Consider the following 19013-nt stretch of genomic DNA (forward strand, 5'->3'; position numbering starts at 1 on the left):
ATAAAAGAGTTTAATTAAATGTTATTATATATAATTGATTTCAAATAAATAAAATTTTTTTATCAATAGAAATGAATTGAATTATAGAATTTAATTTTTTTGTTAGAAAAATGCACACCCAACAAGGATTTAAAGGTAGTTTAGAAATTAAAAGCAAATAAATTTAAACTATAAAATTAAACCAAACAAAAATTATACAAAATTTAATTAAATTCTACATTTTAAATTATATAAATTAAAACAGTGTAATTAAATGAATTTTAGATAGAACACTGTGTAAAAGTATCTGAAGGGACCCAAGTTTTTCTAAACAGAAATATTAATTTTTTTTTTATTAATGATGTTAAAGACAAGCTTAGTAAAGATAGAGTGACAAGCATGAGTTCATTTTTTTTTCTTTAAGATAAATTTATTAAGTTATAAAAACTAAACAAATACAAGATAATTCTAATAAAAATTATTACATTTAAAAAAAAAATTTATCAAAAAACACATACACTAGCTATGTGCCATCTCATTAACTTAACTGTTCTAACAAAAGAGAAACTAATATTCAAAGCATGAGTTCATTCAATTTGACTTTAAGAACACAAATAGCCAACAAACTTTACCAGACTGATCATAGGTATTAAAATTGATAGTATGCATTGCATGTGGCGAATAATAAAACCAAAAAGGGAAAGTATGTGAGGAGGATGATGAAGAAGAAAAACAGGCATTGTTAGAATAAATTGTTCGAATTTGGGAAGTAGAAGAGTAGATATTACAGAGTTTTAGAGTAAAGAATGGAAAAAGAATCCCTTGTGAATCATGTTTAGATGGTATGCTAAGTTACTTAAGAGTGAAAGCAGACTGCAAAAGCAAATTTATAATAGGCAGCCACAGCAGTAGAATGATGTCATTCTGTTTGAGCTAATTTGGTAGCTTACCCTTTCTATTCTTGGGTTTCTTCTGCTATTTGCCATCCTTTTATTATTACCCATCACTAAAAGTCTCCATAATAGCTTTTTTTTTTTTTAATTTGAAATTTTTTTTCAAAGAAAACAAGAAAGTTTCAACCTTGACTTTCGCGAGAATATTGCAAGAAAAAAAAAATGACATTGATGGGTAAATGATCAAATATATTTAATTTGTTCTAATATTCTAATAGTTGAATGTACAAAATCTTAATGTTTAATTAATACGGATCATTAGTTTCTATATAATAAAAAATAGAAATTTAGTTTAAGTGTTATCAATCAATATTGTTCACACTTGTCATGCTGAAAATAATAATAATAAAACAAATTCATATCAATTTAATTTGAATGTTAATTAAAATGTTTATTATAAATCTAGAAAAACATAAGATAAGAAGAGAGTTGACGTGGATGGTAACATTCACCATGGTCCATGTTTTCCTATGATTAAACTATCAAATTTCAATTATTCCTCAAAAAATAAAATATCGATAAATAAAAGAAGAAGAAACTAAGTGAATCAAGTAAGAGCTGTTGCTTATCTAATGTGTCATCATCCAAATTTTTCTAGCGAGTCCTTCAAATTCCCAGGCTCGCTTTGTCCTTATCGTTCAATGGGACCTTGAATTCATGTTTGTACATGTTGTCCATATGATAACGTGCACATAAAGGACGCAAAGACAGCTGCTGAGACAACTTCTCCAAGGAACACCTTCCAGTGCAAGAGAAACCCAGATGTCTTCTGCCCATTTCTTCTTCAACTGTATTCTTCAACTTTACAACTAAGTAACTAACAATCCTTTTCTCTTTTGTATATATATATATATATATGGAATCCACACCTACCCTATCTAACAATCCTCCAATACACGCTTCTTCCTTTTAGCTGATAAAACATTCTGCAATTAATTAATCAACCATGGCAATTAGCCTGATCCTCTTCTTGATAACCCGTCTTTTTGTACAATCAGAAGCCGTAAGTAGAGCTGATTTCCCCAGTGGGTTCACCTTTGGAACTGCTGCTTCCGCTTACCAGGTGCTGTTTACATTTCTTTATATCCTTGTTTTGTGTTTTGATTGCATATCCCATCAATTAAAAGTGTAGTTCAGAGCAATTTAATGATTAGTGGTGGTGGTATTTGTAGTTCGAAGGAGCTGTAAATGAAGGAAACAAAGGAGCCAGCATATGGGATACCTTCACAAGGCAACCAGGTAAGAATTGAATGCTTCGAAGGAAAATTTTGATATTGCAGAAGGAAAAAATTTTCAGAGAACTCGTTAATGGGTTTGAACAGGAAGAATATTGGACTTCAGCAATGCAGATACAGCCGTTGATCAATATCACCGGTTTAAGGTGACTTCTTCTTCTTCTTCTTCTTCTTCTTCTTCTTCTTCTTCTTCTTCTTTTTTGGGATTCTCTGGAATTTTTAAAGGGGATGAGTGTTGGTAGTTATTCGACCCTTATACTACTGGCTTAATGATGTTTCAGCTTGCAATAAGTTTGAAATGCAAGCAATGGATCGATAAACAAGTTAATTAAAAAATAGTGGAAAGAAATATTATCATATAGGTAGAGGCTAAGGAGAATTGGAAAATGGATCCAGTTGGATAAGAATCATTATTCAATTATCGATATGAGATGATAAGATGATATGTCGCCGACTTGTTTTTAAAAAATAAATATAAAACACGTCAAAGTATTACAAAAAGAAGACAATTCGCATAGGGTCAACAGAACATGATTAGTCAATCAGTAACTGCATTTTTTGTCTTGTCTTTGCTGTTAATAAGTAATGATTGGGAATGGAAAACATGGAGTTTTACAGGGAGACATTGACCTGATGAAGGATTTGGGGATGGATGCGTACAGATTTTCAATATCTTGGCCAAGAATTTTTCCAAGTAAGTTGCAATCAGTGAGGTCAGATCCTGAAAATTTTGCTTGCCATTCTTCAGCTTGTAGCTAACTGTTTTGGAATTTACATCAACAGATGGAACAGGGAAACCTAACCCAGAAGGAATAGATTATTACAACAGCCTCATAGATGCTTTACTGGAAAAAGGTTGCTCTGCCAAGCATCATCTTGAATTTTTTTTTTCTTTTTCGTTAGACATTGCATTAGATGAAGCTGCAGCTGTTCTTTCAATCAGGAATCCAGCCTTATGTAACTCTGTACCATTGGGATCTTCCGCAGATTCTTGAAGATAAATATGGAGGATGGTTGAGCAAACAAATAGTGTAAGTATAACAGAAATGTATATGACATTCTTTTCTAGAAAATATTCTTCACTCTTGCAAAATGTGTAAGAATGAATTGATTTGGTTACAGAAAGGACTTCGAGCATTATGCCTTCACCTGCTTCGAAGCTTTTGGAGATAGAGTGAAACACTGGATCACCTTCAATGAACCTCATGGTTTCTCCATCCAGGGTTACGACACGGGTATTCAAGCTCCCGGAAGGTGTTCTATTCTAGGTCATCTGCTTTGTAAGGAAGGAAATTCGTCAGCTGAACCGTATATTGTAGCTCACAACATCCTCTTGTCACATGCTGCTACGTACCGATGTTATCAGTCACATTTCAAGGTACTCCTGAGAATAATATAAGTTTCTTTATGGTTTGATTCGCCTATCAGGTTGAACTGGTCTAATTAAGTTCCAAATTTCGGATGTTCCAGGCAAAGCAGGGAGGCCAAATTGGAATAGCATTAGATTCCAAGTGGTACGAGCCAATATCTGATGCTGATGAGGACAAAGATGCGGCGCATAGAGCAATGGTCTTTGCAATCGGATGGTAAATATGTCAGGTTCATAACCTTTCTGAAGGAATCAAATTCCATATGTTTAACCCTCATGTATTTAACACACTGAAAAACAAATCAGGTTCCTTGATCCTCTGTTCTTTGGAAAATATCCCCTTTCAATGGAAAAGCTTGTGGGTGAGAGATTACCTGAAATCACTCCAGAGGCGTCCAAAGCCTTGGCAGGTTCCCTGGACTTTGTGGGCATTAATCATTACACATCTCTGTATGTTAGAAATGACAGGACTCGGATTCAGAAACTAATATTGCAGGATGCCTCAACTGATGCTGCTGTAATTACCACTGGTAATATGCTGAAACGCAACTAGTACTTTACATCTCAAGGGGAAAAATGAACAAAACTATTATCTGATGAAGATTGTATCTGTTCCTCTCAACTGTAGCTTATCGACATGGAATCGCCATTGGAGAACGAGTATGTTTCAACCACTTACAAGGCCCTAGGATTTTGTTATAGATTTCAAATTAAAGTGATCAGCTCACAAGTGCTTCCTCCTCCAGGCAGCTTCCCGCTGGCTACATATTGTACCCTGGGGCATTCGTAAACTGGTCAACTATGTGAAAGATAAGTATAAGAATCCACCGGTGATTATAACAGAAAATGGTAAGCAGTCTTCAGAACCCTAAAACCAAAAAGCTTTGGTCTTGAAATTATCTAGCTTAAATTCAGAATTGCAGGTATGGACGATGCAAATACACCATTCATATCTTTAAACAAGGCCTTACAGGACGATAAGAGGATAGAATACCACAGAGATTATCTCTCAAACCTGTCTGCAGCTATAAGGTAATGGCAGGAACTCTGCAGAATCCTGAATTTTTGTGTTGCTGTACTTCAGAAATGTACCCATCAGATCTAACGGGGAAACCATTACAGGGAAGACAAGTGCAACGTTCGGGGTTATTTTGTGTGGTCTGTTCTTGACAACTGGGAATGGAACTCAGGCTACACCGTACGATTTGGACTCTACTTTGTGGATTACAAAAATAATCTTACCAGAATACCAAAAGCTTCTGCTCAATGGTTCAAAAGTATTCTCAGATTAAATAGCGATCTGCAAAGCCAGCTTTGAAGTGTATATGTTACAAAACCATAGGACATGCACATAATGTACTGCGCAATTGATATTGGAAAATTGTTAACGTTCATAGAAAATTGGAAAGAAAATCATTGAAATAAAAGGCATACCATGAATTGTGGAACATTTTTATTGCCTTTGGTGGCTACCTATTCCAGTTTGTCTTTCAAGTGTAATTAATAGAAGAGTGAGTAATATAGAGTAAAGAGGGGAAGATTAAGAAGGGTTACAATAAATCACATCTGGAAAAAAGAAGTAAATTGTAAGAAAAAATAAAATAAAACAGACTTGCTTGATGTTGGACTTACCAATATCAAGTTATCAACGCAAGCCCTTTCATTTCAGTTACGTGCCAAAAATTTCAAATTCAGAATGTTGCTCATTACTGTCAACTACATGTTTCTGTTTGTTATCCGTCTCTTTTAAGAGGACAGCTCAGCCAGAAAATCCAGGAACTGCTTGATTTGCAAACTCCATGTCCGAAATAATTGGTGTAACAATTCCACATCCTCATCAAATGTACTTTGCCTCTCAGTTATATCAGAAAACTATGTGAGGTGGTACGACGTGGGACCAGTTACGATGGATGAGAATTGTAGGAGAGAATCTATTCTAGCAACCATTTCCCTATAACAACTCCGTTTCATGTCATGAAATATCTAATTAACATTCCTTATGATCTTTTTATATCATTCATGATGAGTTTCAGCCATTCCATCAAGTTTTGTAATTTGTTGTCCCAAGCCCGTTTGCAGTCTTCTGGTTCATGAATGATATTTCCCATTGATAACCACCCCCCCAACCCCCCAAAAAAATATTATTAATAGAATTAAAAAGTACCCAGTAATAAAATGATATTACTATTACTAATACTTTTGAAGCTAAAGCCCAATAAATAGAGCAAACTGAAGTTCATCAAAGTTATTACTAACATTACTTGTATATAAAAAATATTTTCTATAAAAAATATTTTCAAAAACAGAACTTTTTTTTAAATGTTATAAATGAAGAAAAAAAAAACCTTATATTTTATTGTTTGATATCAATATTAAAATTAATAAATTTACATAGAATGATATTAATAAAATTCTTCTACTTCAAAAAAATAATTTTCTTTTAAAAGAAATCATATCCCTTCAAAACAACTTTCTGACCAAGAATATATGTTTGCATTCACCAAATTTCATGAGCATTGTAACCATAAAAAAAATGTAGAATCTAGAGAAATGGAGCCTATATAGACCAAAAATTCATACTGACCTTAAGTTTCAACAACGGAAAAACATAAGAGCTTCAATTAGACACCAACATTCAAGTGACAGCACAACCCCTCCAATCCCAATGACACCAGGTCAATCACAATAGACGATTACAAATAGTGGAGGCAAAAAACAACAATCTGTCCACTGGTTTGCTTAAGAAGATAAGCTATTATGGCAAAACCATCAATTTTCAGCATAGACATCATCAAACGTTTAAAGCATCCAAACAGGAAATTATGTATCGCCTGTATATTCGACAAATTTACAGTTTGGCTTCCTCAAAGGAATTTAACCTCTCTTCATCACCACCATCACGATAGCCATCACTGCCAATGCCATAAAAGAAGCTCCCAGGGTGTTATCAATAAAAGATGATCGAGAATTACCATCTGCCGTGGCAGAAGTGTTCTCTGCAGAAGAAAACCCAAAAATATGATGAACAAAAGAAGAGATGTTGTTCATCATCTCAACGACAGTGTGCTTGATGTCCTCAAAGATATCCTTAGACCCATTCTCAAATATTCCAGCCTCGCTTACACCATCAGATAATTCAGCAAACTTCCTTGGAGAGCCCAAATCCTGCGACTCAGCATCTGCATCAGATTCTGTTGGAGTGAAATAGAAAATGGGTAAATCGGAGCCCATCAAACATGAATTTAGTGGTTGCAAGAGAAATGGAAGATATTCTTACTGATCTTCTGTGACTCCAGGAATTCCAGAAGAGACTCATTTTTCATTACAGCATCCCAGACATTTGGATCTGCAGCAATGGAAGCAACAACAGACTGGGGACAAAAGAAAATCACTAATCATGGCCCCACATATGGATTTTATCACTTCATATTATCTAATGTGGATTGTAGAACATAAAGTAATTAAAAAAATTCTGGATTCCAGCGTATCATGCATAGGTACTTTTTGTAGAGGCCTGAATTCCCCCAGCATCTGATTGGAACAAGAATTTCTTTCCCATATGAGAATAGGGTTCTTTGAAATGAATTGACACGTACAAAACTAACCAATAACAATAACAAATAAAAATTTTAAAAATAATAGGTAATTTTTAACTGCCAATGCTACAATATCAAGGATGTTATATACACAAAATCAGAGAGCATAAAAAACGTAAATATCAAGCTTATTTATAGTAGTATCATGTAAAATGAAAATTCCCAGCACAAAGTCATGTAATCAAATTAGATTCTCTACAAGAGAGAGATTAACCACATCACAAACTATCTAATCATAAATAACTAGATCTATTTCATGATTATATAGCCCAAAATAGGAAGAAAAAACTGCATGAAGGGAACAATATTTTTCAGAACCTGTGCTTGAGGATTTTCATTGAGCAATGCAAATGCCTTTACTGCATTGCTTGATGCAGAAGTTGCTGTAGGCTCACAAGTGATGCAGCTTTTATTCTGCAGATAGTCTGAGTTTGTAAGCAAAGGTTGGCGAGACAACTGATCACCTCCAAATGAACCACCAGATTCGGGGTAAGGAGAAGATGATACATACACTCTGCAAAAATCATGTTATGAACAGTGACAAAGTCGAGGAAAAGAAAATACTCCTTCTCATGATGGAATATGTATGCTTATGGTAGCACTGTAACTGTGATTGTAACAGTCAAGTACTTCCGCTGTGCAAGTGTAAAGATGAGTTGGAAGCTTCACAAACAGATGGTAAATGACAATGGCTTTTGTCCACATGCGTCAGGAAATTTCAGAAGGCCATGATAAATAACACACACTACAATGTTATAATGCACACTATCTAAGATTGACAGTTTTTAGCTCGCCTTGACGTGGACTATTTACCATGGAGATGAGACGTTTAAGAAATTGACAGTCTATCAAATTATGGTCCATTAAAATTTTTCAAAAGCGTGCTTAGGCAAATAAACCATTTAAATGCAAGCTAAACAATGAAAAACATAGACCAAAGAACACGTAATTATAGGACTGCCAATCCCACCAATTAGGAATTCCTTCGATCCTGGGAGGGGAAAAGAAAATAAAGTGAGGGAAAGTGGCAGGAATTAGGAGGAGGGGAAAAAGAGAAACTTGATGCTTCACGTATTCTACTATATTATGTCATGATTTAAACAACCAGTATCCTGCATCTATAAATGAATGGACAAAAAAGAAAATTAGAGCTTTATTAGCAAGAAACAGCAGATAAGAAAGCTAAGTGTTATAGAGTATACATCTGAAAGTGTTCATGAGATAACACGAACAAACAAATAAATGGGTTCAACATATGAATTTGATCAATTACTAATTAAGAGTGAAAACATAGGGTTCCACCATATCCAAACAGAATCACCACAAACGGTTGAATTCAAGCAATTCGCGAATAAAAATATCAGACCTCCAAAGGAAAAACAAAAAAAACATGATTAATCGTTTCAGAACAATTGATTAAACAAAATTAGTTTATGAATCAAACATGTATGGCTATTCGCGACAGTTGACACTAAAAGCTCTCTACCTCTTGCCCTCTGTTTTCTCCTTACCATAAAAAAAAACTGCAGCAAACGAAATAAAATGGGGGCTCTTATTAGAAGGAAAAAAGGAAAAGTGCATACTTCTCTAGAGCATCCTTTAATTCAGCAGTGGCAGATTTCGCTTCCTGCAGGCTGGGTGCAGGCCCGAACACAACTCTTGGAATCGGATCCTTAGATTCGAGCAACAGCTCCTCCTCACCGCCAGCGAACTCCCAATCGTCAATCTCCCACGACGGACGCTGAACTCCTGCAATTTCCACGCCACCGGCAGTCCCAGTGTGCAAGGAAGAGAGGACCGCCGACACGGGACGTGAGGCGTTGCGTACCGACTGTTCAGCCGGAGACGGGACAGCAGAAACGGCTCCCCTGATGCCGCTATTGACGACGCCGACACCGGCGATCTTAGCTGCAGCCCTCATGGTAGCTCCCCCACCCATAGCGATGATTATGTCGATCGAGGTAGATAAAAAGGAAGGCCTGAATAGAATCGAAATTATCTTCCGCGAAGCACTTTGACACCGTTTGGATAAGTATTTGTGCGACTCGTCTGGATTTTTATACTTTTGGAAGTTGATTAGTTCTGGAAATTTTCTTAATATTTTATTATTATATTGTTTCTAGTATATTTTTTTATTTATTTTTAAAAATAAATATTAACACATATTCTTTGACAAAAGATACATATTTAAATCACAATTAATAATATATAGTTAAAAAAAATTTCAATTAAAAATAAATTGGTAAAGAATTACATTGAAAATAATATAAAATTAATAACCTAATAGTTAATTTTTATTTTAATTATAATGTAAGAAAATTAATAATATTTTAAGATAATGAAAAAAATTTTTGGACGGAGAATTATACAACTACAGGTAAAAAAAGGATGTAATTATTATTTTATAATTCATTTAAAAATGGTTATACGTGAAGGGATACACCGGTTTCTAATGACTTAATTTGGAAGGAAGCTGCATGGTTTATCCTGTTTTAGGGTGTGGTGACGCTGTTGAGTCCTAGAAAGACTATGAGTTTCCCGCATGAGAGGATTGAAACCAGCAAGTTGAGACAATTGAACAGCTTCTGCCGCATTTGAGTCCTAATTTGCAATCCTTCTATTCATCACAATTTCAACACAATCATGAACAACAAAGCCTATGTCCCATTGATCATACATATTGCATCAGAATACGGGGTTGCACTTCACTACTTGTGAAAACATGCCCATGCATGACGAACAATATAATTATTACACTCCTGGGATCCCAAGATAACTTCACAAACAACTCCATAAAAAAAACAACACAAGTGCCTCTGTTTTCCTCTGCATACATATATATATATATAAACAGATCTCAAATATATATTATTAAAAATATTATCCATTAATATTATGATTGAATTATATTATTAAAAATAATAAATTTTATTCTTACAAAAATATATAAAGTTTATAAAAAAATATTATTACTCCAATAACCTATCACTTAAATAAGTTTATCTTTTATATAAAGTTTCCATCCCTCAAACATTATACATTTACAACAGATATTTATTTTAATCAACCAGAAAAATAATAAAAATTAAAATTTTACAAACAAACCGTTAATTAATTATTTAATTCGAAGTAGCCCGTCTTTAAGCCTATGGCAATCAACCAAGTAAGCGAATCCATACGCCAAATTCCTCAACGTGGCGTCATGCAACTCCAAGTCTGTCGTCGCAGTAGCATCCGTCGAAAAGAACACCCGGAACCCTCTCACAAACGCTTCACGCGCCGTCGTTTCACAGCACAAATTAGTCATAACTCCAGCCACAATAACCTCCTTCACTCCCATCTCCATTAACCGCTGCTGCAGCCGTGTATTAACAAATGCACTGTACGTGTTCTTCTCCATCACCTCGTCTTTCCCGGCCAACCTTTCTATCTCAGGCAGAAGTCGGGACTCAACAGTGCCATCTATAATGAGGTCATTGTTCCACCACTCCGCAAGCATGCCGCCATCTTCAGCGGGAGACTTATGGCAATGGCGTGTGAAGATGACAGGGATGGAGGCTTGCCGGCAGATGTGGATGGTGGTGAGAAGATTAGGGAGCATAGGTTTTGCCATTGAGGCAAAATAGTTTTGCATGTCAATAACTAAAAGAACAGAGGTTTTGGGATCTGGGTTTTTCTTTCTGATCTCATATTTCTTATATGATGATGAGAATTTCAGCGAGGAGGTAGCCATTGAAGCTCAGCAGAAAGGAGGAAAAGGGATATATATTAAATTTCTAGGGAAGGGTCTGAAGTCGACAGACAAACAAACAATTCACCACGTTAATTATATATGGGAATCAAGGAATCGATCAGCTAAGGAAAAAATTGAAGATTCCCAATAAATAATATAAAAGAGAAGAAGGCAAGAACGACAGATTTTCAGTTATTGACCTAAAATCTACATTAATTTATTGATCGTAAAGTAAACCCACTAATCAGCATGATTAGTAAAACTAATTTCAAATTGAAAACAGAGACAAGAAAAGGAATCAAAGGAATCTTACCGTCATAAGCTAAGCACCAGCCACTGAAGTTCGAGAGCAGATCAGCAAAGAATGAAAGAGGAGGAAGAATCCAGAGGCGACATGATGTCTGTCCGTGGAGTGGAGTATATTTACTCTTCTATCCAACTTTCTTTTTGGCCATGATAATTTTTTAAAATAAAACTCTTTTAATTTTGCCGATAAATATCCGTCACAGTATTCCCTCGGATTCGGAAATGAGACAAACGAAGACGAAAAGATTAGAATTATTTAGAAAATTAAAAAATTAAAAAATAAATGTTATGACTACTAAACAGTTTATTATAATCAATGCATCATTTTGATGAAAAATTTATATTTCGCAGATTCAGTTTTTAAATTTATGTTTAGTATTTTGATTTTAATATTGGAGGGTTACAAGAATAAATTATGAAAAATTATTTTATTTTTAATTAAAAATTAGTTTTTAAAATAATTAATATTATTGGACACATTTTAAATTTACAAAAACTTTATTATAAATGGTAATTATAATAAATTTTACAGCATTAATTAGTAGATTAAGTAAAAAAATAACGATGATAAAAAAAAAAAGTTTAAATTAAAAAACCTTGAAAAAATCACTGATTTATCTAATCGCTGAAAAACAGAATTAGAGATTAAGATGAACAAGCTCTTCATAAGTCCTCCCTTTTCGGTTGAGTCGTTTAGCTCCTACATCTAGGGACTTATTCATACCATCAGCTCTACTCTTTCTCGGGTTTCGTTCCAAATAGATTTGCCGTATACGAATCCGGTTGACATATTCGCAGTTTATCGGTATTATTGCGGTAACTTCACTCACATTGCTGATTCTTCATCAGTTTTATATTTGTATTCCATTGAAATGCAGAATCATTGGCGGGTCCTTGCCTTCCACAGTCTTCAATCTCTGCAACTGCATCATAAACTGTGACACTATCACCGGCTCGCCACCATCTTTCACCAGCGATATCTTTAGATCATCCTCAGCATGAGCCCTATTGACTTCCCCACCATCGTTATATGCGAACCCAAAGTTAACCCACATGGCAACTCTACCACCTTCCCTAGCTTAAAATAAGAAAATTTCAACCCACATAAATAAACCAAATGCAGGGCAAGATTTTGATAGGTTCTGGATCTTTTTAGCTTTCAAAAGCTGAAGTTTACTTGATTTTTTCCTTTCCCAAATGCATAAAAAACTGACTTGTTGACCACTGTAGTTTGAGGTTGATGATCTCAACTTTCAGTTAACACTTCTGGACTAATTTCCCTTTTTTTTAAATAATGTTCTCTGCCAAGCTGTTATATTTTCATAGGCTGCACTTTTACTATATGAAAGTGGAGAAAGAAAGAGAGATTATTCTCAAGTAGCAGCTTCTATAAGAATATGGCATTGGGTGCAAACTGATCAGAACCCTTTGTTTCACGAGCTGTATGGCTTTCCAAGTAGAGGATGAGGCAAATCTTTATGCTTATTGACAAACCAATAATGAATACAAAACTCAAAAAGTTGGAACAAGGTAATGATCTTGGATGTTTCAACACTAATGCAAAGGCAGGGCAAGTGGATGATCAGACGATCACCTCTTAATATATATTTTGAACACTCGAAAAAATTAATCAATAAAAAATATTTTTAATTAAAAGAAAAATTAACTCAAATGACTTATTATTTTTAAAAAATAAAGTTGCTTTTAATCTTATTAAATAAGAAATTTTTAATAAATATCGTTCATCAACTTGTGCATGATTAATATTGGATGAAGGCATAGGAAAATGACCTTTGCAGAAAGAGTAAGTATGAAAGGACAAAGCAAAGCAAAGCAAGCAGCCAAAATGGGATTCCACAATAGGAAAAATAAAAAGGAAATTAGACAACAAGTGCACTCAACATGAATCAATCCAATATTAATAGGCCCGACCTTAAATATCATTCATCTCTTTCTGCCTTAGATGCCATTTTGCAATCAATCCCTTCAGTTTCCGATGAGACTTTAATTTCCCTTTTAAAAAAAAAAAATTATAATAAATATCAAATATTCAATATTACAAAATACATGTATTAGATAAGTAATTGATAAATGATACAATTATTAATTTTAACCATAACTGAAACTCATTTAAGGTATATATATATATATAAGACATTTAATATAAACTCAATTTAAAATGAAAATAAATTTAATAATAATCAATAATTAAGTGCTAGAGGGATTAAGCCAGCCTGAAATCTATTTTAGGAATATCTTCCTGTCATTTTTGTGAGTCTATGTTTTATATAAAAAAATATTATTAAACAATTAGGTTACTAGGTTTTTGTACCTCAGTAATTATTTTTAAAATAAATCTCTTAAAAAAATTTTAAATTTTCAATAAATAGCATATAATTAAAAAAAATAATATCAATTTATTTTCGTGCTTTCAGGTAAATGTTATTCTTATATTACGTAAAACTATGAATAAAATTTTAGTTATATTTAAATTAAATATAAATCAATTTATTAACTTTAAGTCGGAAGGTATGCTAAGATTTAACTTTTCAAGTAATAACTTATTTATTTATTCAGCTTGAATAGATTTATTTATATAATATTATTTTTGATATTTTAAAATTCATTATAGCTTTGACTATTTTAAATTTAATAATTTTATCTTATCGCTAGGTAAAGTATAAAATTATTTAAAAATTAGAATATTTTATGTAATTAATAAATATAAAAAATAAAATTTTCAAAAAATTTGAAAGCAAAAAAAGAAAAAGAAAGTTTGTAGATTTTTTGTACTAAGAATTAAAATAGGCTGTAGGTCCCTCGAAATATCAAACCAAGTGGACGCTGATCGCAACTTAAAAGTGGCTAGCAAAATTATCATTTTACTCAGAAAAAAAAAAAAAAAGAACAGTTTTCTTTTTTAAAAAAAATGGTGTCTGATTTAATTTAACATGGCTTTGAATAGTCAAAGGTTCGGATCGTTGAACAAATCAGTCAAAACATAATAGAAATTAATTTTTTTAAGATTTTATTTGAAATAATCATTTTGTTATAAAAAAACTTAAGTGAATCTATCATTGTTTTTCTTTTTTTATAAAAAAAATTAATTGAAATAATTATTTAAAATTTTTAATTCGAATTAATTGAATAGAGGAGTAGGTTTGGACTTTAATTAAGAAGAAAGGAAGGGAGAGAAATTTCTTAGGAACTGTAAAAGTAGGATCCTTTTTTTTTTAGTATGTTAAAGGATAATAATTTTCATTCCATTCATTCACATTATTAAAAAGAAAAAGAAAAGCTGAAATAAATAAATAACTAAAAAAAAAGGACGATTATCCCATCATTATTGGGGCATGATTTTTAGTTGCTTCTTCAAGATTTCATAATTTCCATGGGGACACTGTACTCAGTTGGAAAGTGTTGTGGGCCTTTTGGAGGACTATATATTATTATTACTAAAATAGTAGATAAAATAATTGCTGAATATGAATAATTTAAACCAAAATAATTCTTTTTTTTTTTTTGCAATTAGTTAGTTAAAAAATAGTAAGTTGAATTCACAATTTACTTGTTTATATTTTTCATAAAAGGAAATTATTTATATCTATTAAATTTCTAAATTATGTATAATTTAATTATTATAACAAAAAAGCGTACGCATATCACCGTACTAACCTGATTTCCATATAGAAGAAACATCTAGAATTTATCCTGAAAATTTAAAAAAAAAAAGAGACTTGATATGAGGAAAAACCATGATATGATAGTGCCGAGTCCAAGAAGGAAAGCAAACAAACACCAATCAGCATGCTTAAATGAAACCCCACAGGAACTCCATCTGGACCCACTCAACACTACAACAACAACGAAGATATGGCCCACATTCCCGCTCATAATAAAAGTGAGCTTCACTGTAATTAATTAATTATAATTAATAATCCATCCAAGGTCTCCATCAAAAGCACAAGATTAAGCCGTGAAGAGGGGCTTTTTGGTTGCTTTCGAGTATAAATAACTTCATTATGCTATACTTCTCCTCTCATCTCCTCTCCATTACTACTTTTGTCTAAAGTAACCTTCATTTATTATTAATTAATTCTCTTTCATAACTTAATCTCTTAATTTTTAATTCAATTTTATTTATTATAAATTGAAAAAAAAAAGATGGAGTAAATAATTTATTACTAATTCAAAGATGAATCAAGTAATCCTTTGCTTTGTTATGTGGGAAAAAGAAAATCCCGAAAGAGACGAACGAAAAGTTAGGAGATTAGACGTTCTAGGATTGAAAGATTCCAGAGTTTCACATTCTTTACAAATCCTAACAATTTAACAAACCCTTTCTAAATTCTAAACTAAGAACAACTAACTAAATAATAAAATTAATTAATTAATATAGAAAAGGAAAAAACTATGATTAGAAAAAACTAGGTCCCACATTTCCACCACCACATAACATTATAATCTAGATAACATTATATGGAGATTGATCAATTAACAAAAAGACAAAGCTCAAACAGGGAAGCCAAGCCAACCATCTCTTTCTATCTCCACGCCTCAAATCCTTTCTCTTTCCTCACGCCATTCTTCTTCATCTCTCCTGCGCATTCACATGATTAACGATTAACCATACCATCTTTATCTTTCAAAAACTTTACAATTTTCTTTTTTACATGTTAAATAAAAAATATTGAGAGCCACTAGTTTTTTTTCCCCTGAATCTGAGTAAATATGTTATAGTTTTCTTTGGGTTTAGGGAATTTTCTGAGCAAAGAGACAAAGAAAACAAAGAAACAAAATACAGAAAAAGAAAGAGGAAACAGACTCTGTAATCAGTTTCTGAAACACTTTACCAGATATTGAATGTTTACTGGAATTTGTCAGGATATTAGGCGTTCAAATTATAAAGCTGTTTCCTTTTCTGCACTTAACTCATAACAGAAATTCATGTGCAAACAGAAACTGCTAATATTTTTTAACTGACAAAATCATCCACCATTACCAACGCAAATCCCAATCCTTGGTCATGTTTAAGGAAGTACTTAATTAATTAAGAAAGATTAAGGTAATGTGCTCTGAAAGCAAGAATGAATACCTTGGGACTTGCAATCAGGTGGTTCTTCAAAGAGAGATAAAGAAAATTGTTTATGAGCAACGCCAATGTCGAACATTATAAGCCCTGATCTCGGGTCGTTGACAATGATATCTTTAACTGGCAACCAAAGGAAGAGTTCCTCTTGGGATAATCCAACAACTCCAGTGAGACTCCGGTAGGTGAGATTGGCCCTCACTACACTTTCAAAGAAGACCCTGTTCTCGAACTTGGTCAAGCAAGGGCCATCGAGAAACACCTCCAGGTAGCCATTTTCAGAGAGATTGAAGGATTTCACTTCCTTTGGAAGGAGACCAGCAGGTAAACCTTTTGAGATGAGGAGATCATGGATGGAAAAGGAGAGAGAGAGTTGTGGAAAGAGAAAGGTGATGAACAAACTTAGTGCGCAAAAAACGAGTGTGATTTTGGTGGTAAAGAGAAGCATGGTTGGTGTTTGTTTAGAGAGAAAGAGAGAGAAAAATTTGGGAGGTTTAAGGGACAGAAAAGTAGAAAGACTGTTTAAAAAGGAGGGTTAGGATATGTGAGGTAAATTACTGAATTGCCATTGGTTGTTGGTGGCCGGGTCCAAGGCTTTTGATTAGATCCTATTGGGGTTCTGTTTGGTGTAATTTAATTTATTTATTGGGAGATTAAGAGCTTATTTAGTTCCTTGATTTGTGTTCTGATAAAATCTGAAAGTGTCAATCAATTTAAAATAACTTAATATATAATTATCTTTATAAAATATAATTGAATTGATTCGTGGATATATAGTTTTAAAATTTTAATCAAAATTTCTGTTAGGATATATTATTCAAACAAAATTTTGGATAATTAATCTCAAATGATAAATACATATTCAAAACTATAAAAAATGAATCAATAAGAGGTTAATTGTAAAAATAAATAAATAAATAAAAATAGGATTATGACTCAGAATATTACTGCAAATTTACTTTTTCACAACTATAAATAGATTTTTTTACCAAATTACTTGCAACATGCCTACGCCATCAAATTTCCAAATTTTCCATATATTTTATATATATTGAAAATAAAAAACTAAAACAACATTTTTACTGAGAAAAGAAAAAATTGATGTTAGAAGGAGAATGCAGTGCAACGGTTTCCCATGCAGCCAAAAAGAATGAATTTGACTGTCCCTCATTTACCAGTTCTGCAACTGACCACTAGTTAAAAAAGTAATTTGATAAAGTGGTGAAATATGAAAAATAAAAGGTGTAGTCAATAATAAATAGAAGAGCAATACATCAAATTATTACTAAAAACTTTAAATAATTTAGAAATTATTTGAAATATACAAATTATTAAATTATTTCATAGTATGTATAATTTTTCATGTGTGTACATGTATAAATGTACGTAACTATATAGTACTTACATATTTTTAAATATGAAATAAAAGTTTTACTATATATAAAATATTTTATATATTTTTTATAAGGAAGCATGATGGATCGAAAAGTTTAATGACAAAAAAGGACACTGAAATTTCACATATTTTGTTTGTGCGACCCAAGCAGAAGCAGTGAGGCAAATGACAGTGTGTGGACAAAGCCCTTTGAGAGTAATGGTTGGGTTACCATCGAGGGACCTTGGTGGGTGATCTGACTATACGATTTGACACACGTGGACCTCACATTGACCGGTTACTTGATAAACGTGTCTTTTTATGTTTATTTACCGTTGCTGTGTTGGGAAGATCCAAATCCATCACAGTATATTACCGGTTAAATTTGGCCCACGTGTGAATTGCTGCAGTCCCCACCCGTGACCTCTTCTATGATGGATTAACACAGGCTAAAAAAGTTATTTTAATTTTTTCAAATATCCCAAGAGGGACACTAAAATAGGAGAAAAGCGGTTGAGAGTAGTTTAATTTTATTTTTCTTTAAAAATGATATTAAGGGTTTGATTTTTGTGAATAAATTAAATATTTATTAAAAATATTTTAGTTTTAATTTAATAAAAAAATAAATCATAATTTATTAGAAAATAAATAAGTTCCTGCAGTAATTAAATCATTGTTATTATATTATTTATTTAAAAATTAATGGTATGAAATAATATAATTTTTAAAAAAATTATAATAAGTAAATAAAATATTTTTAAAAATATAGAGATTAATAATATATTTATTAAAATGGAATTCGAGTTTATTTGGATACCATTAAGTTTGGTAATTGATTGTAGAACAAGCTTTGGTTTATATGATGCTTAAAGAGGAAAATTTCCAAGTTAAAAAACTTTATTCAAATACCATTGGTTAGCTTCTGTAGACTAAGATGGGCTTTGAAGCAGAGTAACAAGGGAAATGATGAGAAGGAAGCAACTCGTCTGAGTATTAGGAACGGTCATCACAAAACGGAATCGGAATGAAGTTCTTTCTTAAGATATTTGGTTCCCATCTATAAGCTGCAGAACTTGCTTTTAATGAAAACTAACATAAATTTTTTTCATAAAAGAAAATACTGGGGCTAATTATACCATTTTAAATAATATTTATTTAAATAATTATAATAATATTTAAAGAATAATTTGTAAAAATATCGAGATTTATTTGTATGTAAGTATAATATTTAGGGATTAGTTTATATATTGATTCATCTATAAATAATTATAATATTTAAGAATTAATTTGTAATAATATAAAGATTTATTTATAAATAAATATAATATTTGGAGTGCTTACAAAAAAATAATTTGAAATGAATTAAAAAAAAAACTAA

At 32.2% G+C, this 19013-nt stretch overlaps 4 protein-coding genes across 6 annotated transcripts; 1 reads left to right on the top strand and 3 right to left on the bottom strand.

Moving 5' to 3' along the window:
* Positions 1–1554: 1554 nt before the first annotated feature.
* On the top strand, positions 1555–4984 carry LOC110601324 (putative beta-glucosidase 41). 3 transcript variants are annotated; one of them, XR_002485813.2, is made up of 13 exons: positions 1556–1995; positions 2105–2171; positions 2255–2313; positions 2786–2861; positions 2951–3022; positions 3111–3198; positions 3290–3545; positions 3638–3753; positions 3843–4066; positions 4165–4196; positions 4283–4385; positions 4452–4568; positions 4659–4800. XR_002485813.2 is itself a non-coding variant. In XM_021738418.2 (13 exons), the coding sequence occupies exons 1-13, from the start codon at positions 1879–1881 to the stop codon at positions 4852–4854; spliced, it is 1515 nt and encodes a 504-aa protein (XP_021594110.1). In that variant the 5' UTR covers positions 1560–1878; the 3' UTR covers positions 4855–4984. The 3 variants fall into 3 exon arrangements, 2 of the variants coding, with proteins under 2 accessions (XP_043806882.1, XP_021594110.1); XM_021738418.2 differs by having other exon boundaries at positions 1560–1995; positions 4460–4568; positions 4659–4984; XM_043950947.1 differs by having other exon boundaries at positions 1555–1995; positions 4452–4801.
* Positions 4985–6136: 1152 nt separating this feature from the next.
* LOC110601535 lies at positions 6137–9180 on the bottom strand. The gene is made up of 4 exons (XM_021738700.2): positions 8716–9180; positions 7451–7646; positions 6814–6907; positions 6137–6727 (listed from the first exon to the last, which is right to left on the bottom strand). The coding sequence occupies exons 1-4, from the start codon at positions 9069–9071 to the stop codon at positions 6411–6413; spliced, it is 963 nt and encodes a 320-aa protein (XP_021594392.1). The 5' UTR covers positions 9072–9180; the 3' UTR covers positions 6137–6410.
* Positions 9181–10115: 935 nt separating this feature from the next.
* On the bottom strand, positions 10116–11318 carry LOC110601536 (nicotinamidase 2). The gene is made up of 2 exons (XM_021738702.2): positions 11179–11318; positions 10116–10920 (listed from the first exon to the last, which is right to left on the bottom strand). The coding sequence occupies exon 2, from the start codon at positions 10863–10865 to the stop codon at positions 10248–10250; it is 618 nt and encodes a 205-aa protein (XP_021594394.1). The 5' UTR covers positions 10866–10920; positions 11179–11318; the 3' UTR covers positions 10116–10247.
* A 4243-nt stretch (positions 11319–15561) lies between these two features.
* On the bottom strand, positions 15562–16764 carry LOC110601282. The gene is made up of 2 exons (XM_021738359.2): positions 16267–16764; positions 15562–15771 (listed from the first exon to the last, which is right to left on the bottom strand). The coding sequence occupies exons 1-2, from the start codon at positions 16706–16708 to the stop codon at positions 15716–15718; spliced, it is 498 nt and encodes a 165-aa protein (XP_021594051.1). The 5' UTR covers positions 16709–16764; the 3' UTR covers positions 15562–15715.
* Positions 16765–19013: the final 2249 nt, after the last annotated feature.

This window comes from Manihot esculenta, chromosome 15, assembly GCF_001659605.2.
Source record: "Manihot esculenta cultivar AM560-2 chromosome 15, M.esculenta_v8, whole genome shotgun sequence".
NCBI lineage: Eukaryota > Viridiplantae > Streptophyta > Magnoliopsida > Malpighiales > Euphorbiaceae > Manihot > Manihot esculenta.